Source organism: Girardinichthys multiradiatus, chromosome 2 (genome assembly GCF_021462225.1).
Source record: "Girardinichthys multiradiatus isolate DD_20200921_A chromosome 2, DD_fGirMul_XY1, whole genome shotgun sequence".
Classification (NCBI taxonomy): domain Eukaryota; kingdom Metazoa; phylum Chordata; class Actinopteri; order Cyprinodontiformes; family Goodeidae; genus Girardinichthys; species Girardinichthys multiradiatus.
This window is the reverse complement of record NC_061795.1, coordinates 41,683,002-41,700,118: the sequence shown is the minus strand read 5'-3', so window position 1 is coordinate 41,700,118 and position 17,117 is coordinate 41,683,002. Positions and strand designations below refer to the sequence as shown.

At 43.7% G+C, this 17,117-nt stretch overlaps 1 protein-coding gene across 4 annotated transcripts in view; it reads left to right on the top strand.

Moving 5' to 3' along the window:
* The window catches only part of ppfibp2b (PPFIA binding protein 2b), a 110,250-nt gene that overhangs the window by 25,059 nt on the left and 68,074 nt on the right, over nucleotides 1-17,117 (top strand). For all 4 annotated transcript variants that reach the window (XM_047385848.1, XM_047385839.1, XM_047385829.1 and 1 more), the window contains exon 3: nucleotides 7,072-7,280. In XM_047385848.1, the coding sequence (XP_047241804.1) occupies nucleotides 7,072-7,280 (209 nt within the window). The remainder of the gene's footprint in view (nucleotides 1-7,071; nucleotides 7,281-17,117) is intronic.

The following is a 17,117-nucleotide window of genomic DNA, read 5'->3' as shown; positions in this document are numbered from 1 at the left end:
GAGGAATCATCTCCTAAAACTCTGCGGGCCTCAGCCACGGCGCAGCCCTGAACGTGGATGAGCATTTCGGCATCCACCAAGCAGAGGAACGCGGTCTGAGCATCTTGGATCTGGTGCTCTGTCAACGCGTTCTGGCTCTGACGCCTCCCTCTACTTTCTTCCTCCCCTACTACTGTCCACACAGTCCCATCCTTTCCTATCTCCTCCTCCTTCCCAGGTGTGCGCTCGTCTTGCAATGAAAACGCTGTAAAGTGCTGAATAGATTGTTGTTACTGGGCTACTATATCTATGACCTAACTTATTGTTTATTTCTTTTTCCATTATCAGTACCTTGTTTTTTAGTTTCTCTCCAGCCAGTGAGCTGGTTTGCTGGGTTTATAGCTGGGCACTGGGCACCTGGCTCGTCTCCCTGTCTCTGAACCTGCGCTGATTGTGGCACTGTTGCTGTAGTTTATATATTATTAGTTTACTAATCTGTAAACTATAACCTAAAATGATAAAATTGTTACATAGGCTAGTCTTTTACTACCTTAAAATAATGCGCCACAACCTCCTGCTAATGGGACGACTCATGTTTTTTAGCTGGAGGAGGCTCACTCTCTGACCCGCTGTCACTGGAACTGAATGCTGACCAAGAGCCGTCAGAATCCCTCTCGACCCCAGAATCACAATCATGTAATTTCTGAAGCATTTCCAATGCCTCTTGAGCAGAAAATATCCTTCGAGAAGCCATTTCTAGGATGCCAACAATCTCCTTCTCAGACTGCGTTCTAGAGTGGTGGTTGCTAGGCAACGCTCACGCGTATACTCAGCCGTGGGGAAAAAAATATCAATGTAAATAATAGGGCCGTCAAAATAGCGGCTGTGGTAGTTAGAGGTAGACATACTTAGATCTTTTATTTACTTTGTTATTTTTTTTAAATAGAGACATAGGAATACACAAGACACCGGTTTAGAAAAAGTCAGGATGCCAGGAAGATAAGAGTTTGAATAAACCAGAGTTATGGCATGTCAAACTTTCAAAACCGTCAAATTGACGGCCCTGGGAGTTCTAGTGTTAATTGGTCTCTCTAAATTGCCATTGGGTGTGTGAATGAGTGTGTGCATGGTTGTTTGTGTGTTGCCCTGCGATGGACTGACAACCTGTCCAGGGTGGACCCCGCCTCCCGCCCATAGACTGCTGGAGGCACATAAAAAGAGAACCTTTCTCCAATGGTCTAAGATGAAAAACTTTTAGATATATCTTAAAGCTTTATTTTGTCAGGAAACCTTTTCACAGCTTGGTGAAAGGTGCAAATGAGAGCAGGTTATTTTTATTACATCTTAAACCTAGATACTCGTACTCGTCATCTTACGCTTCATCCGGGACCGGGTCACGGGGGCAGCAGCTTCAGTAGAGACACCCAGACGTCCCTCTCCCCAGACACCTCTTCCAGCTCCTCCTGGGGGAGCCCAAGGCGTTCCCCCCTCACCAACCAGGTCTGCCAGTCCAGAGGCAATGTCCCCGACCGTTATGCAATGTTGAAGAGGCCAACCAACCATGACAGCCCCACAACATCCAGAGACTTGAGGTACTCAGGGCAGATCTCATCCACCCCCCGAAGCCCTGCCACGGTGAAAGAGTCCAACCCCGAGTCGCCAGCCTCTGCTTTCACCAGCGAATGGGTGACGACAGGATTGAGGAGATCCTCGAAGTACTCCTTTTACCACCTGATAATGTCCCCAGTCGAGGTCACCAGCTCCCCACCCCCACTGTAAACAGTGTTGGCGAAGCACTGCTTCCCCCTTCTGAGGCACCGGACGGTTTGCCAGAATTGCTTTGAGGCCAACCTGTAGTCCTTCCAGTTTTTGCCTCTGCCACAGCCCGGGCTGCGGCACGCTTGGCCTCACGGTAACCGTCTGCCGCCCCACAAGCCAACCACAGCCGATAGGACTCCTACTTCAGCATGACGACATCCCTTACTGCCAGTGTCCACCACCGGGTTTGGGGATTGCCACCACAACAGACACCACAGACCTTGCGGCCGTAGCTACGGGCAGCAGCATCAGTAATAGATGCGGAGAACATGGTCCACTCGGACTCTATGTCTCCAACCTCCCCTGGAATCTGGTCAAAGCTCTCCCGGAGGTGGGAGTTGAATACATCCCTGGCCGAGGGCTCCGCCAGATGTTCTCAGCAGACCCTCACTATGCGCCTGGGCCTGCCAAGTCTGTCCGGCTTTCTCCTCTTCCAGCGGATCCAACTCACCACCGGGTGGTGATCAGTGGCAGCTCAGCCCCTCTCTTCACCCGAATGTCTAAAACATGCGGCCGAAGGTCTGAAGACTTGACAACAAAGTTGATCATCCACCTCCTGCCTAGGGTGTCCTGGTGCCAGGTGCACTGATAAACTCCCTTATGCTTGAATTGGTGTTCATTATGGACAATCTTTGAATAGCGCAGAAGTCCAATAATGAAACACCACTCGGATTCAGATTGGGGAGGCCATTCCTCCCGGTCACGCCTCTCCAGGTGTCACTGTCGTTTCCCACGTGGGCATTGAAGTCCACCAACAGAATAATGGAGTCTCCGCTTGGGAGGAGCACTGTTCACCACCCCCGACAGGAACGCCAAGAAGACCGGATACTCCGCACTACCGCTTGGCCCATAGGCCGAAACAACAGTCAGAGACCTATCCCCAAACCGAAGGCACAGGGATGCGACCCTCTCATCCACTGGGATAAACCCCAACACGAGATGGCTGAGCTGGGTGGCAACAAGCAAACCCACCCCAGCCTAAAACCTGGATAATTTCCATTAAATAATTTTGGTCACAATACTGACTTTAATAATGTAGCTAACCTGATCAAATTTTCAATAAACCTAAATTTCTAATGTCAATTTATATTTACCAGTCTAGATATATAGAAAAAAGGCCCTTTTATTGTTGGAGTCTAGACAATGAACTATGGCTCTACTTTTTGTCTCATTTTTGTTCATTTGATGTAGCTGTATCATTTTCTTGTCTAATCCAGAGTCCCGCGGCCTTATGGAAAACATAGTTTGAGAGAAAACCTTAACAGTAAGCTAATAGGTTGCAAAAGAGTGTGCAGCACAGACTGCAAGAAGCTAATTTTAGGTGTGTGTGTGTGTGTGTGTGTGTGTGTGTGTGTGTGTGTCTTTGTATGTAAAAAAAGAAAAAAGGGATGTGTTTGCTGCAGTGCTCTCAGCCTTGACTTGGACAGATTTGACTAACAGGAGGGTAAATGTTTAATGTTATCCATCAACGTGATGTGAGAAAACAGAAAGCATCTGTCCAGTACAACAAAGGGAGAGAGACATTCCTGCTTAGTTACTGTATATTAGAGATTATGATGACGTATCATACGTATATACCGAACAAAGGGCTTTTATGTATCTTCCAAGTCCATCAGCATTGGAACACAAAATAAAATATGGGAAAATATTTGTATTTTAGTTTAAAGAGGCATCCATCCATCCCTCCCTCCCTGATTCTTGATTCTGTCATTTTTACAGGCTATAAATTTAAATCCTGAAGAGACTGAGCCAAATTACATTCATGGAAGAGTTGAAAGGCCAAAACAACAAAGGTGCAAAAACAACACATGCCCGTCTCATATTTGCTAAAATATCTTGAATATCCCCAAGACGTTTGGGGAATATTCTGTGAAATGACAAAACAAAAAAAGGAACTTTTCTAGTGTAAAACTGCAATTCAGAAAAAGACCATTGTATCCGCAGTCGAACATGGCGGTGATAGTGTGATCCTGTAATAGGCTCCTTGGCTGCTTTAGGAACAGAAAGAACTTGTTATAATTGATGAAATCATGAATTCTGTTCTCCAGCAGGAGGAGAATATCTGGCCATCACTTCAGGCCCTTAAGCTCAGGTGCACATATGCATCCGAAAAATGGTCCCAAACACACCAGCTAGTCCACTTTTGGGTGGCTTAAAGTAATAAAACAGGTTTTCAAGCAGCTTTGTTAAAGTCTGAACTTCCCATTGTGATACGTTGGCCTAACCCTAAATAGGGACTCCAAGATTCAGAAAAAAAACCTTTTTAATCCCTTAGGCTAATTTATCTAAAGCCACCTTGTCCATGTACAGTCTAAGGAAGGATGGACAAAAACACTACATATACACAGTAATTATAACATGCCAGAAACAGTTAAAACATAGCATGCATCATTGTGGTGTACAAAATGCACATAAATAAAATCTAACAATAAAAGCAGTAAAACAATAGAGGAGCGGCTGCACTTGTTTAAGACCAACATTTACCAGTCTAATTGCGGATGGAATAAAAGTTTTAGAATAAAAATGTCAGGGGCATGAGATAACGCCGACCTAAAGACATCTAGATAAGACAGCAGGATAAAAGATGGCCATAGTTTTGGGTGATAATGCACTGAGCCTTCTCACCGAGGTGTTTTTGCCAAAGTGTTTGGCACCAGTGATTTCTGAGCATACTTTAATTATGAGGCTCAGACATTTTCTTGCCAGCAGATAGAACAATAAGATTTTACAATACAAAATAGTTATTTCTCAAAACAAATTTTTTTATTATCATATTTTAGGTGGTTATGGAACTCTCATCCCAAATCCTTGTATTGGTCGAGTCGATTGGTCGTTTATGTCAAGAAAATTCTAGTCATATCATACAATAAATGATGTGAGCATGGAAAGAAAAAAGCCACTAGCAGCAATTTATCACCTTTCTTAAACGTTTTAGTTTTATTTTAGACTAAAATTATGTTTTTGTTCACAAATAACAGAAGTTTGTACTGTCCCTGCAGCTGCTGCACAACATACTGGGCTCACTGAGAGCGCTGAGGCTCACTATCCCGGCTCTCACTGACCGCAAATAGAAACGCATTAAAAATCCCATTAGCGATAACATCAGCCAATCACTAACAAGGAAATTAGAGCCACTTATCAACAGAATTTAGATATGTTGGTCTTATTACATTCCACAATCAAGAGAGGTTTTTGGATCTGGTGGGAATGTAATGTGAAAGCTCTCCACTTGTTTTGTTTGGACAGGGTTGGGTTCATGCTGTAATTGATGGAATTGGAATAATGCTGCTCGTGCACTGCTTCCCCTGCTTTCATAGTTACTGTACACATTAAAAGAATAAAGTTCATACTAGAAATAAGAATCCAAATTACAGTAACCTATGTTTAAAAGCCAGTTGGGTGCAAATTGTAAGCATTGAAATGAGGTGAAGCTGTTTAGGTGACTGTGCGACGCAGGTGTGCAAAGGGTTCTGCAGCGTTCCATGGTGGATGTATTTGGCAGCATTACCTGTAAAAATTCTCAGAGGAAGTTTTTACTTCTGGTCCTGCTGGAAAATGAACTCAGCATCTCCATAAAGCTTGTCAGCAGAAGGAAGAATGAAGTGCTCTATGATTTCCAGTAGATGGCTGCTCTGACTTTGGAGATGATAAAACATAGTGGTCCAACAGCAGCAGATAACATGGCTCTCCAAATTGTGATTGAAATTGGAGACGTCACACTGGACCTGAAGCAACTTAGGTCCTATGATTCTCCACTCTTCCTTCAGTCTGTTAACTTGATTTTTCAATAAACAGGAGAATTTACTTTTATCTGTAAAGAGGGCCCACTGAGCAACCTCAGGCAAGCTGATTCTGATGTTCAGTTCTATCCCATCTCCTGGATGCATTTGTGTGGTGGGCCTTGAAGGTCTGACTACAGCCACAGTCCACGCCATGCGAATCTCATCCAAACTCTTGAATGGGCTTTGGCTCACAATCATCTTAAGACTAGAGTTGTCAATGTTGCATGTGCACCTTTTTTCTACCAGTTTTTCCTTCCATCCAACTTTTCATTAAGATGCTTTGATACAGCACTCTAAACAGTCAGGTTCTTTATGAATTTGTTGTTGCTTACTCCTTGTGAAGGGTGTAGGTTACAACTGTCAACAGTCTCTCCCTTATGTTAAAGAGCATTGCTTAACGATTTTGTAAAACAATTCACCTTTTTATTGATCTCATGCAATGTTCAGTTTTTCTGAAAATCTAAAATTTCTATAGCTGTATGCCATAATGACTAAAATGAACAGAAATAAATGCTTGAAATACATCACTCTGTGTGTAATGAATCTATGTAATATGAGATTCACTTTTTGAATTGAAATTCAGAAATAAATTACATTTTTGATGTTATTTATCTTAGTGAGTTTCAAATATTTAAAGAATCTTCTCTTTTTATGCAATGCAGTTTGACAGCCTGTTTCTCTTGCAAAAAAAACTGTATACTTGTTTTTTTTGCAATACTTTCCATATTAATATATTTTGCACCAGAATATTCAGAAAGCTGCCGCCAGAAAGGTGGCCTCTGCTCTGAACGCTTAACACCTCTGTTGTAATACAGTCTAAGCCTATTCGGTTTCTTGCAATCCACCTCGTTAGTGATTTTAGATTTCAGTCTACAAATAAGCAGAACACATGGCTTTGTTATTCAGGACAACCCTGCTGGGTGAGATCAAACAAACTGAAACTTCCTTAAAGCTTTAAATCCTATTTTTGTGGTTCTGTTCACCTAAATTATGCCTATGGTGCTATTTTAAACCAGTTATTGTGTTGCCATGTAAATTTCTTTATTTTGTTATTTTATTTTTACTTTCATAGTGAGTCTGTTTTTATGACGGAAGGGGTAGGTCAGGAGTAGTTTGAGACTACTTTAAGACAGTAATGTAAAGGCTCTTTTCATGTGCTCTCTCCTAATTTAGGCCGTCATTCCTTATGTTGAGCCACAATATAACGTGGCTGTTTTATCGGGCCACTTTTTCTTGAATGTATCCAGATGTGTTTTTGTTGGCTTCACAATTTTAAATATGAGTTACAGGGCAATAATCCAGGTGACACATGAACATTTTGGAATATGCCTGCAAGATGGATGGGTCTGATTAAATCATGCTTCCTGTTCTTACAGCTTTACTCCAGCATGTTGTGTAGATCTTTTGTTTATTAACTGTTAGATTTGTTGTGTACTTTTGTAGTTTTATACCTTAATTTGATAGTTGTTAACAATCGCCCCGTCTCACTCAGGTTCAAAGGCAGCAGCGATGGACTTTCCCAACACTGTGTACGACCTGGGTTCTCCTGTCAGCGCCAGTCCGCTGCAGGTCATCCAACTAGCTGAGGAGCTCAAACTTGCTCTGTATATTCAACTCAACCAGGAGGAGAGAGATAACCTCAGAGCTCAGCTGCCAGAAGAAACAGCACAGGCTCTCATCGACTGGCTGCGGACTGGAAGTGTAAGTACAGGAGCTGAAATGACAAACATTCTCTACGAATCTGCTTTAACCTTTACTTTAAATGATTTTATTAAGGAGAAAAAAGATTCTAACTGGTTCTGGGTTGTTCTATTATTCTCTAACAGATGTTTCAAGTTGTCTACCTTCTTTTGACTTTAGAAAAACTTCTTGATCATTTTTCCTCACTAATTGCTTTTATTAGAAGAAGAACAAGTGATTTTCTCCCTACATTTCCTAAAGTTTGTGGTTTGTGTGTTTGTTGCTGGTAAAGGCAGCTGAGAAAGTTCATCAGTCCAGATGGAAGAATCTGATTAGTACATTTAGTGATTATGCTCTTATACTCAACTGTAGCTTTGGTGTAGAAAAACCTTCAATTCAAGTGCTTTATAAGAACAAATGGTGCATGAAAAGTTTGAATTACAGATACATGAAATGCTTTTCAAAGTATCAGGGGTTGTGATTTCTTCATTCTAAGTCAGTGCAAATTCTCGTTATTGAATGCCAGTAAATCCCTCTTAGGGGCTATACTCTGGAACTTAAAAGTAGAGTGTGCGTTGACTGTAAAAACTCTAGTGTTCATCTAGTGTTTTTGATGTACAGGGCGGTCCCATTTGGTCGGATCAGGTTGATTGGAGGAGCGAGACATGTAGCTGCTGTTTACCAGAGCAGTTTTTTTCTGCTTCAAAAATATTGCATGTCTATGTGAGGATCTATTCAGATCTGATATCTACACCAGTGTCTTACTGTTTGTCTCTCCATCTTTTGGACAGTCAGCCCGTCACCTTGTCAGTCTTGTGGATATCTGGACTTTCTTTCGTTTGATTTTTCTTTGTCAGAAATGCTGTTGTTTTTTGCTTGAGACAATGAAAGTTCTGTCTGTCCGTCTTTTACATTTTTCTCATAAATGATCTTGCAACACTCATGTCATATTAGGCTTGCAATGAGACATGATCAGCACACTAATTTACAATTCATCTGTTTACTAGAGACAGATATAAAATTGGTTTATAATTTCACATTTTACATTGAGATACATTCAATGTTTTAACATAGAGCAGTGCCTTAAGATGTGTTTCAACACATTTCCCATCTCATCTTAATTTTATGGGACCCTTTTACCCTGGCTGCCGGCAACATGCATTTCCACTCTGGTGTGTAAAACTGGACTGTTTACTCAAATGACCTTAGACGCCGAACAGGTCCTCTTCCTGCGGTGTGGTTGCTTCAGCAGCATCAGTGATCAGGACACAGATCTCTACCCACCACTATAAGCACAGTCGAGAATCTGATTTACAAAAGCAAACTGACCAATACAGCTCTAGTCTATTGATGTGATTGTAACTATGCTGTTAAAGCGGATTGTCACTCCAGACTTTGTGGAAATGTATAACTACAACAGATTTTAAATGAATTCGCTAATCACGACACCCAAGTTTCAGTAGCATCCTGTCAAAGTGATTACACTTTATAACTTAAGTTAGACAAATTTCTAATAAATTTAGCATATCTAGACTTTTGCATTTACTCACCTTTGGAGCAAGAAGTAAGAAAAAGAGAGCACTCACAGCTGCAGTGTGTCTGCTCTGTAATGTTTTTTTTTCCTCTAAGGCAGATTATATTCTGTACTTGAAAGTAAAAACTGTACAACACTGTGATGTTAAACATGGATGGCTGGGTTTAAATTTTGTGTTTGCAAACAAAAAAGCAGTTTTCTGGAGTAGATTTCTACCCTGGTTCTCTGTTTGGCCCTGGTTCCTGCAGTGGAAATGAAAAAGGTTTGGAGAAGCTACGCTTGAAAACTAACCTGGCTCCTGCGGTGGAAGCTCACCCATACATTACAGTCTCTTCATGTTCAATGTGTCCATCTTATAAATGTTTTGTAAATTTATTAAAGCATTGAATCACTGTGCATTTTCATGAGCAACCCTTAAAATTGTCTGCATGATTAAATTGCGTTGTAGTGTCTTGTACAAAGGTATGTAGAAAAACATTTAAAATTGAGGTAAATGTTTAGCTCATTGTTTCATCACCATAAAGGACCTGGAGAACTACAGTTAGTGTTTTATTGCTGAAATAACAAGTAGAGAGTTAGAACGTGTTCTGTTAAGTTTTCCTTGGAGACACCATTACAGCTCAACATTTATTGACTTCCTGCACGGCGTTCCCTCCCTCGCACCGTCTGTCGGCCCTTTGTGGCCTCTGAGTCGTTACAACTTGTCTGTTTACGTCAGCTTTTACCTCTCTTCTCCCTCTTTTTCCCCTTCACTCTCTATTATAGTGCAGAGTCTCCCCACTCACTGAGACTGTGCATGTTTAGGCACCCACCCTCTGTTTTCTCATGCAAGTCTGTTTTGGAAATGTAAATGAGGTCGTTTTTTATTCAGGCAGCCTAGTCTCTGGCAGGAGGACCTGATTTCTTGGGACTGTTACTTTGAGGTAAGGTCAAACTGCTCCAAAAAGTTGGAAGTATTTTTTTGTAATACTTGAAGCATAGTTGCTAGTTTCGTTTTCTTCTTTCAAGTAGGTTAAGTATTTAGTTAAAAATAAAAAGCAGGGTTTTGACTGAAGGTTTGTATGCTTTTAGTAACTAAATTACTGGCATACAGCTGGTTGTGCTGTTGGAAGTTGTTGGCTGCTGTTGCTGAGCTTTGTCCTGCAGAGGCTGCTGTTTTCTGTGCAGAAAGCAAAGTCAAATTGTATTTAGAAAAATGGAGATGGGTGCGGCTGAAAACAGAAAGTGATTCTTAAATCTCACTAACATTTTCAGCTCCCACATTGTCTCAGCAGCAGATGTCTCCCATGTTGCTCTCAACCAATGCTCATTGCTCACTTTTTCTTTCACTCTTTGTTTCGTTTACGGTTTTTTCTTGTCTTCTCCTTCCTGTTTCCTTCTACTTTCTGCTACCCATTTTCAGTTCACACGTTTATTATTTGTGTGAACATGAATGCACCTTAAATGCCATTAATTTTCTTTTGTGTGCAAAGAGAATTCTATGCACAAATGAGGGGATGATTTTAGAAAAGGGGAATATGTTTTGAATTGTCTGTCTCCTTTTTCTGAATTTCTAAGAAACTGAAAGCAATCTTATATTCTTACCTCAAGTCAGATATTTTAGAAGAAAACATTCAGTGAAGATTTTAAAAATAATTTCATTAAAGTTCATAGAAACGCCAGTGTGTGGTTGAGTCAATCAATTTGGGATGCAGCTCCTTTTTTCCTGAGAAGCACAATGAGATTTCTTTCCTGAAATGAAAAGGCTGTTTGGACAATCCACATAACTCTGTGGCAACTGCTTCCAAAGGGAAGATGCTCATGTGCAAAATTTGAAAACAGATGAATAAAAGCCTGAAAGATCATCAAGGCATCTAAAACAGAAGCTTGGCTGCTCCTTCTTGTACTCTTCCTGTCTAACTTCTCCTTATCTTGGACCTCCCCGCTGACCTAAAAGCAGGAGGATCAAAGACATTTGAGCTTCGTAATTAGTCTTCAACCCTGGGGTTCTCTCCTGAGATACTTCACAGTGAAACTTACACATATACAGAGGAAGGATTATAAGATGCCTTGTGACTGCCACTCACTACAACTGACTCAGAGATGTTTGTCTTCTGATAGAAGATACTTGGAAGATACTTAGAGAACCGTTTCCCTCCCCAGCAATCATTAATCACAAGTAAAATGTAGTTTCTTGTTTACTGGTTTGTATAAAGTTGTATTGTTTAAACTTGGTCTCCCCAATCTTATCAGCATTTTAATGGTTACCCCTAAAGACCAAAGTAAATTTCTGATTATTTGCAAACCAAGACCTGGTACCTTCTAATCTGGTAGCTTTGATAGATTTATCATAAATATAAATACAGTTTGTCTGATTTTCTTTGCAAGGGTTTCTATTGTAACTGCACAATATATTAAGTAGCTATCATCATCAAAATATCAATGTGTGCAATATTGCACTGCTCAGTTTCAAAATTTGGGAGTGCTATGCATTCATGCTCTGAATGGCAGTTGGATGGACTTGATATGAAGTAGCATAGAAATTAGTGACTTTGACCTTAAAGGTCACGGAGCATTGTTTGGATATTCTGATGGAGGAATAGAATTAGGCATTTGTGAAAATTGCCATGGAATCTCCTTCATCACAGTGGAGGTCTTTTGGACCACTCTTCTTTCAGGAATGGTTTAATTCAGTCATATTAAAGGGTTTTCGAGGATGGACAGCCTGCTTAAAGTAATTTCACGGCAACTCCAACATTAGAATTATGTTCAGACTTTTGACATAGTTGCTTCAAAACATTCCTTTTTCTTTTAAGCCTTTCAGAAGTGAAGTTGCTCGGGTGCTTTGGATCACTGTCCTGTAGCATAAACCCAAGGGCGTTTGCATGTAAGGTCATGGACCGTTGACAAGACAATGTTTTTCAAGATGTTCTGTTAGAGAGCAGAGTTTCTGATTCCATCAACTGGTCCTGAACTGGTCCTGGTTCAAGTCCTGAAGCATTAAAGAAGCCCCAGATCATCACACTACCATCATGTTTGACTGTTGGTATGATTTTATTTTTGTCTTAATCCTTTTATTTCAAAGCCAGATGTAACAGGAGATACACCTTCCAAACAGTTCCACTTTTGCTTAGTCACCCCACAATATGTTCCCAGAGGTTTTGGGGATCATCAAGATATTCTTTGGTAAACGTGAGACAGGCCTTTGTGTTGTTCAGACTTCTTTTTATCATCGTTTTTAAGCCCGACTTGACTCACATGCAGAGAACACTCAAAGACAGAGAAACGTTTCTGCATTATTAATAAATATCTTAAAGTACGTAGAGCGAGGGAACCCAGCGGGCCGTCAGACTGAAAGAAGAAAGACAGAAGGTGAGTTCAGATAACGGAAACAGATAACTGTCAGTAAGGTGAGGCTTACTATTCGGGTGGAGGCGATACACCAGGGGGAAGGTTTGTGAGTCTGGAGACTGTGCAGCCGTACTGATTCTGATTGGGGCTTATCAGATGATCCAGGAGGAATCGTTGGAGGGCGGACCGGGTTCGCTTTACCGGACAGATGGTTTACCAGAGCGGCAGCCAGCTGGGGAAAATATCCAGAGTCCAAATTACAGTCTATGGTTTCTTCAGAAGATCTCCAACAAGGAGCGAGGTAAGGCTTCCTAGAACAAGGTAAACAAGGAGTTAGTCAGGATTTCTTCAAGAACAATTCTTCAAGAGTTTCAAAACTTGAGGCCAGGTAGAAGTACCACAGTGGGCAAAACACTCAGGCGTAGAGGTGCTGGCGAGCCACCCTGATATAGCCCTCCAGCTGATGAGGCAATGATGTACACCTGTCACACACACGGTCCTCGGCTCCCGTAGCCCCTAGTGGTGGAAAACGTTAGCAGCAGGCAAGGTGAGCAACCAGAATGACACTTTTGTGTCCTCCTGAATGAGGTTGTGAAAGGTCTGTTGCAGTAACTTTAGTAGGCCGGCCATTCCTTGGAATGATCACCACTGTTCCATGTTTCCTAAATTGTATATAATAACTCTCGCTGATTTCTTAGTGTCCCAAAGGCTTAGAAATGCAACTCTTTCAAGATTGATAGATGTCAATGACGACGGGAGACCACGATCCGGCGAACAGAGTAGGCGGGGTGGCCCAGAACAATCCAGGCGGGAGGAGGGGGCTTGGCCGGAGGGCAGAGCATGCTGGATCAGACAGGCTTTATCTGAGAAAGATGAAAGACAGGGTGAATACAAAAACTGGCAGGCAAACAAAGGCGAACAGAGGCAGGGTTAATGAGACACTGGATGGTGTATAGGCCGATGAACCCGGGAGATAATTTCTTGGACAAAGATTTGAGTGCAACGTCACGTGTGGACAACCAAACCTGCTGACCCGGACTGTAACCTGGAGCAGGCACGCGTCGCCTGTCAGCATAGTGTTTGTTTTGAGCAGCCGTCTGATGGAGAGCCCTGGAGGCAGCATCCCAGATGCGCTTGCTTCTACGGAGGTGCTGCCGAACAGACGTCACTGCAGTGTCCCTTTCATCGGATGGAAATAAAGGTAGAGATACCCCAGTGAGACTTCGAACGGAGAAAACCTAGTGGCGGTGGACACTTGGGAATTGTGCGAGTATTCGATCCAAGGTAGGAAGGTGCTCCACTCAGTGGGACTGGATGAGGTCACACTTGGCCGTTGGCTTGTGGGTGGTAACCGGACGTCAGCGAAACCTTAGCCCCCAGGGCAGTGCAGAACTCCTTTCAGACCTGGGCGGTAAATTGGGGACCGTGGTCAGACAGACTGTCCCGAGGGATCCCTTGGAGCCGGAACATGTGCTTGACCAGGAGCTTAGCAGTCTGCATAGCAGAGAGTAACTTCCTGAGGGGCACAAGATGGCAGGCTTTAGAAAATCAGTCAACAACTGTCATAATGGTGGTCATACCCTGAGAGGTAGGGAGGCCCATAACGAAACCCACGGCGACATGGGACAAGGTCGGCGAGGAATCCCCAGTGGTTGCAGGAGGCCCGCCTGCGGACGATTAGACGTCTTATTTCGAGCACAGGCTGGACAAGCAGAAACATACTCCTTGACATCGTGGTGGAGCGTGGGCCACCAGAAGCACCTGGCAATCGCTGTGATGGTCTGACTGACCCCGGATGAATGGCAAACTTCGAGGAATGAAACCAGGTTATAAGCCGGGACCGAACAGCCATGGGAACGAGCATGCGGTTAGGTGGCCTTGTTCCTGGGCCCGGTTCAGCGAGGAGAGCCTGCCGCAAGCAGTCCTCAATCTCCCAGGTCACGGCCTCAACTGTGCAACAAGATGGCAGGATGGGCGCAGCCTGCTTCTCAGAATTATCCGAGGTAAATTGTCGTGACAATGCATCTGGCTTGGTGTTCTTGATACCGGGTCTATAAGAGATCAACAGGTTAAAACGGGAAAAGAAAAGTGACCAGCGTGACTGACGAGGGTTTAAACGTTTAGCAGCCTGAATATAAGGTTTTTGTAATCAGTCCAAACCAGCACTGGAAGCTCTGCACCCTCCAGCCAGTGCCGCCACTCCTCCAAAGCGAGCTTAATGGCTAACAGCTCTCTTGTCTCCGACATCATAATTTCTCTCCGCCACCAATATATGGCGAGATAAAATGGCGCAGGGGTGGAGTTTCTCATCCCCGCTGTGGTGCTGGGAGAGCACCGCTCCCACCCCAGTCTCCGAAGCGTCGACCTCCAAGGTGAACTGCTTGGCTGGGTCCAGGTGGATGAGCACAGGAGCCTGGGCGAACTTGTTCTTTAGGGTGATGAAAGCAGCCTCAATCTCCGGAGTCCAGGTGAAAGGAACCTTAGTAGACGTCAGGGGGCTGGCCGTGCGACTGTAGTCTTAAATGAACCTCCTATAAAAGTTGGCAAATCCTAAGAATCGTTGTAGCTGTTTCCGGGTGGTAGGAGTTGGCCAGTCCTCCACAGCCTTGACCTTGTCGGGATCAGCGCGAACCTGTCCACCCTCAAGGATGTATCCCAGAAAGCTGATGGACTGCTGATGGAACTTGCACTTCTCGGCCTTCACATAGAACTGGTTTTCAAGAAGGCGTTGCAGAACCAGACGTACATGACGGTGATGCTCTGCAAGAGTTCTTGAATAAATTAGGATGTCATCCAGATATTCAAAAACAAACACATTCAGAAAGACCGGTAACACGTCATTCACCAGGGTTTGAAAAACTGCAGGAGCATTACATAATCCAAAAGGCATCACCAGGTATTCAAAATGTCCCAGCGGGGTCTTGAATGCCGTCTTCCACTCATCCCCCTGGCGGATCCGATCTAAGTGGTAAGCATTTCTAAGATCAAGTTTTGAAAAAACAGTTGCCCCATGCACAGGTTCAAAGGGAGACGAAAGGAGAGGTAAAGAATATTTATTTTGAACAGTTATAGCATTCAACCCTCTATAATGAATACAGGGATGTGAGGAACAGTCCTTCTTACCAACAAAAAAAAAAACCCTGCCCCGAGGGGAGACGAGGATGGCCGAATAATGCCGGCTACGAGCGATTCGGCTATGTAGTTCTTCATTGCCACCCTCTCCGTTCGTGAGATCTTATAAAGCCGGCTGGAAGGCAATGGAGCACCTGGTAACAGATCAATGGCGCAGTCATAGGGCAGGTGAGCAGGGAGAGAAAGAGCCCGTGACTTACTAAATACTGACCTAAGGTCATGGTATTCGTTAGGCACCCGGGTAATATCGGGAACTTCGGTCTCCTCTCCCTCCTTATGATATCTATGTGAGACGGCTGACTGCAGGCAGGACGACAAGCACTGAGTGGACAAGGATTCAATCCTTATTTTTTGCCAATCTAGATGGGGGTTGTGGGCCTGTAGCCACGGAAATCCAAGAACCAATGAGGTCTGGGAAATAGGAAAAACAAAAAGTGATATATGCTCCCTGTAGTTACCTGATAGCACTAATTCGAACAGCACCATCCTGTGAGTAATGCTATGAAGTGTCATACCATCAAGGGCCAGAACCTGACGTGGCATGGGCAATAATTCAATCTTAATGTGCTTAAGTTTGACCAGATCCTGGTCTATCTGGCTCAGCTCGCACCCTGAATCTAACATAGCAGTTAAAGGAATTGTCTGTTGATTAACTACTAACGTGGCTGGCAGCGTGAATAATGGGGGTAAACTGGTCTCTCGGTCCGCCAGGTGCCCCATCATAACCGGCGGACCCGCCATTTTGGCCGGACCGGGCACTCTGCTACCAAATGTTCAGGTGAAACACAATAAAAACACTGGCTGGCCTCTCTACGATGCTGCCGCTCATCTGGGAACCGCGACCTTCCTATCTGCATGGGCTCGGCCTGACTCGGTGACTGCATCGGCTGGGCCAGCGGCTGGGGAGGAGTGGCGAGATGCGCTCTAGTAGCGGCCTGCTCAGCATGAGTCCGCCTTCTCTCTCTCATCCTGGTGTCCAGCCGGACTGCCAGGGCAATGTACTTATCTAAGTCCTCGGGCTCATCTAATAATATGAGTCCGAGGACTTTAACGCCTCATCTAGTGTTTGAGAAAATTTTGATTTTAAAGCGCATGAGTTCCAACCAGAAGCTACTGCCAAAGTGCGAAAATCATTGGTAAACTCAGTCAGGGGTCGATTATGTTGTCTTAACTCCTGAAGACGCCGGGCCACACTTGACTGATCCTTGTCTATGTTAAAAGTTAATCTAAAGTCCCTTATAAACTCCTCATATGAACATTCAAACTGGTTAAGGTTGGAGAACTTGGCCTCTGCCCACCGAAGCGCCCTGCCGGTCAGTAAACCTAACACATAAGAAATCTTAACATCGTCATGGGGAAATTACTGAGTGGATCTATTAAACACTAGGGTGCTCTGTAACAAAAAACTACGAGAACCTCCAACCTCCCCAGAAAACTTCTCAGGGCTGTGGGAAGTTGCGTCACGAAGTATGCAGAAGTTATTGTGTTACCGGAGGCCCCACAGTGGGGTGGGTCTAACGGTTAGTGAACACTGCATTAGCGCTGTCATCTGCTCTAGCTGTTGACCGACCTGCTGTTGTTGATCCAAGAGGGAGCGAAGGGTCGAACCGTGGGCCTGGATTAATTGGCCATGCTCAGAAACGGTTCTCAGAAGAGTCTCTGCTGGGTCCGGTTGGCCTGAGTGTTTTGTCATCATTTTTAAGGCAGACTTGACCCACATGCAGAAAACACTCAAAAGACAGAGAAATGTTTAAGATATTTATTAATAATGCAGAAAGTACGTAGAGCGAGGAAACCTGGCGGGACGTCAGACTGAAAGAAGAAACGACAGAAGGTGAGTTCAGATAACGGAAACAAATAAC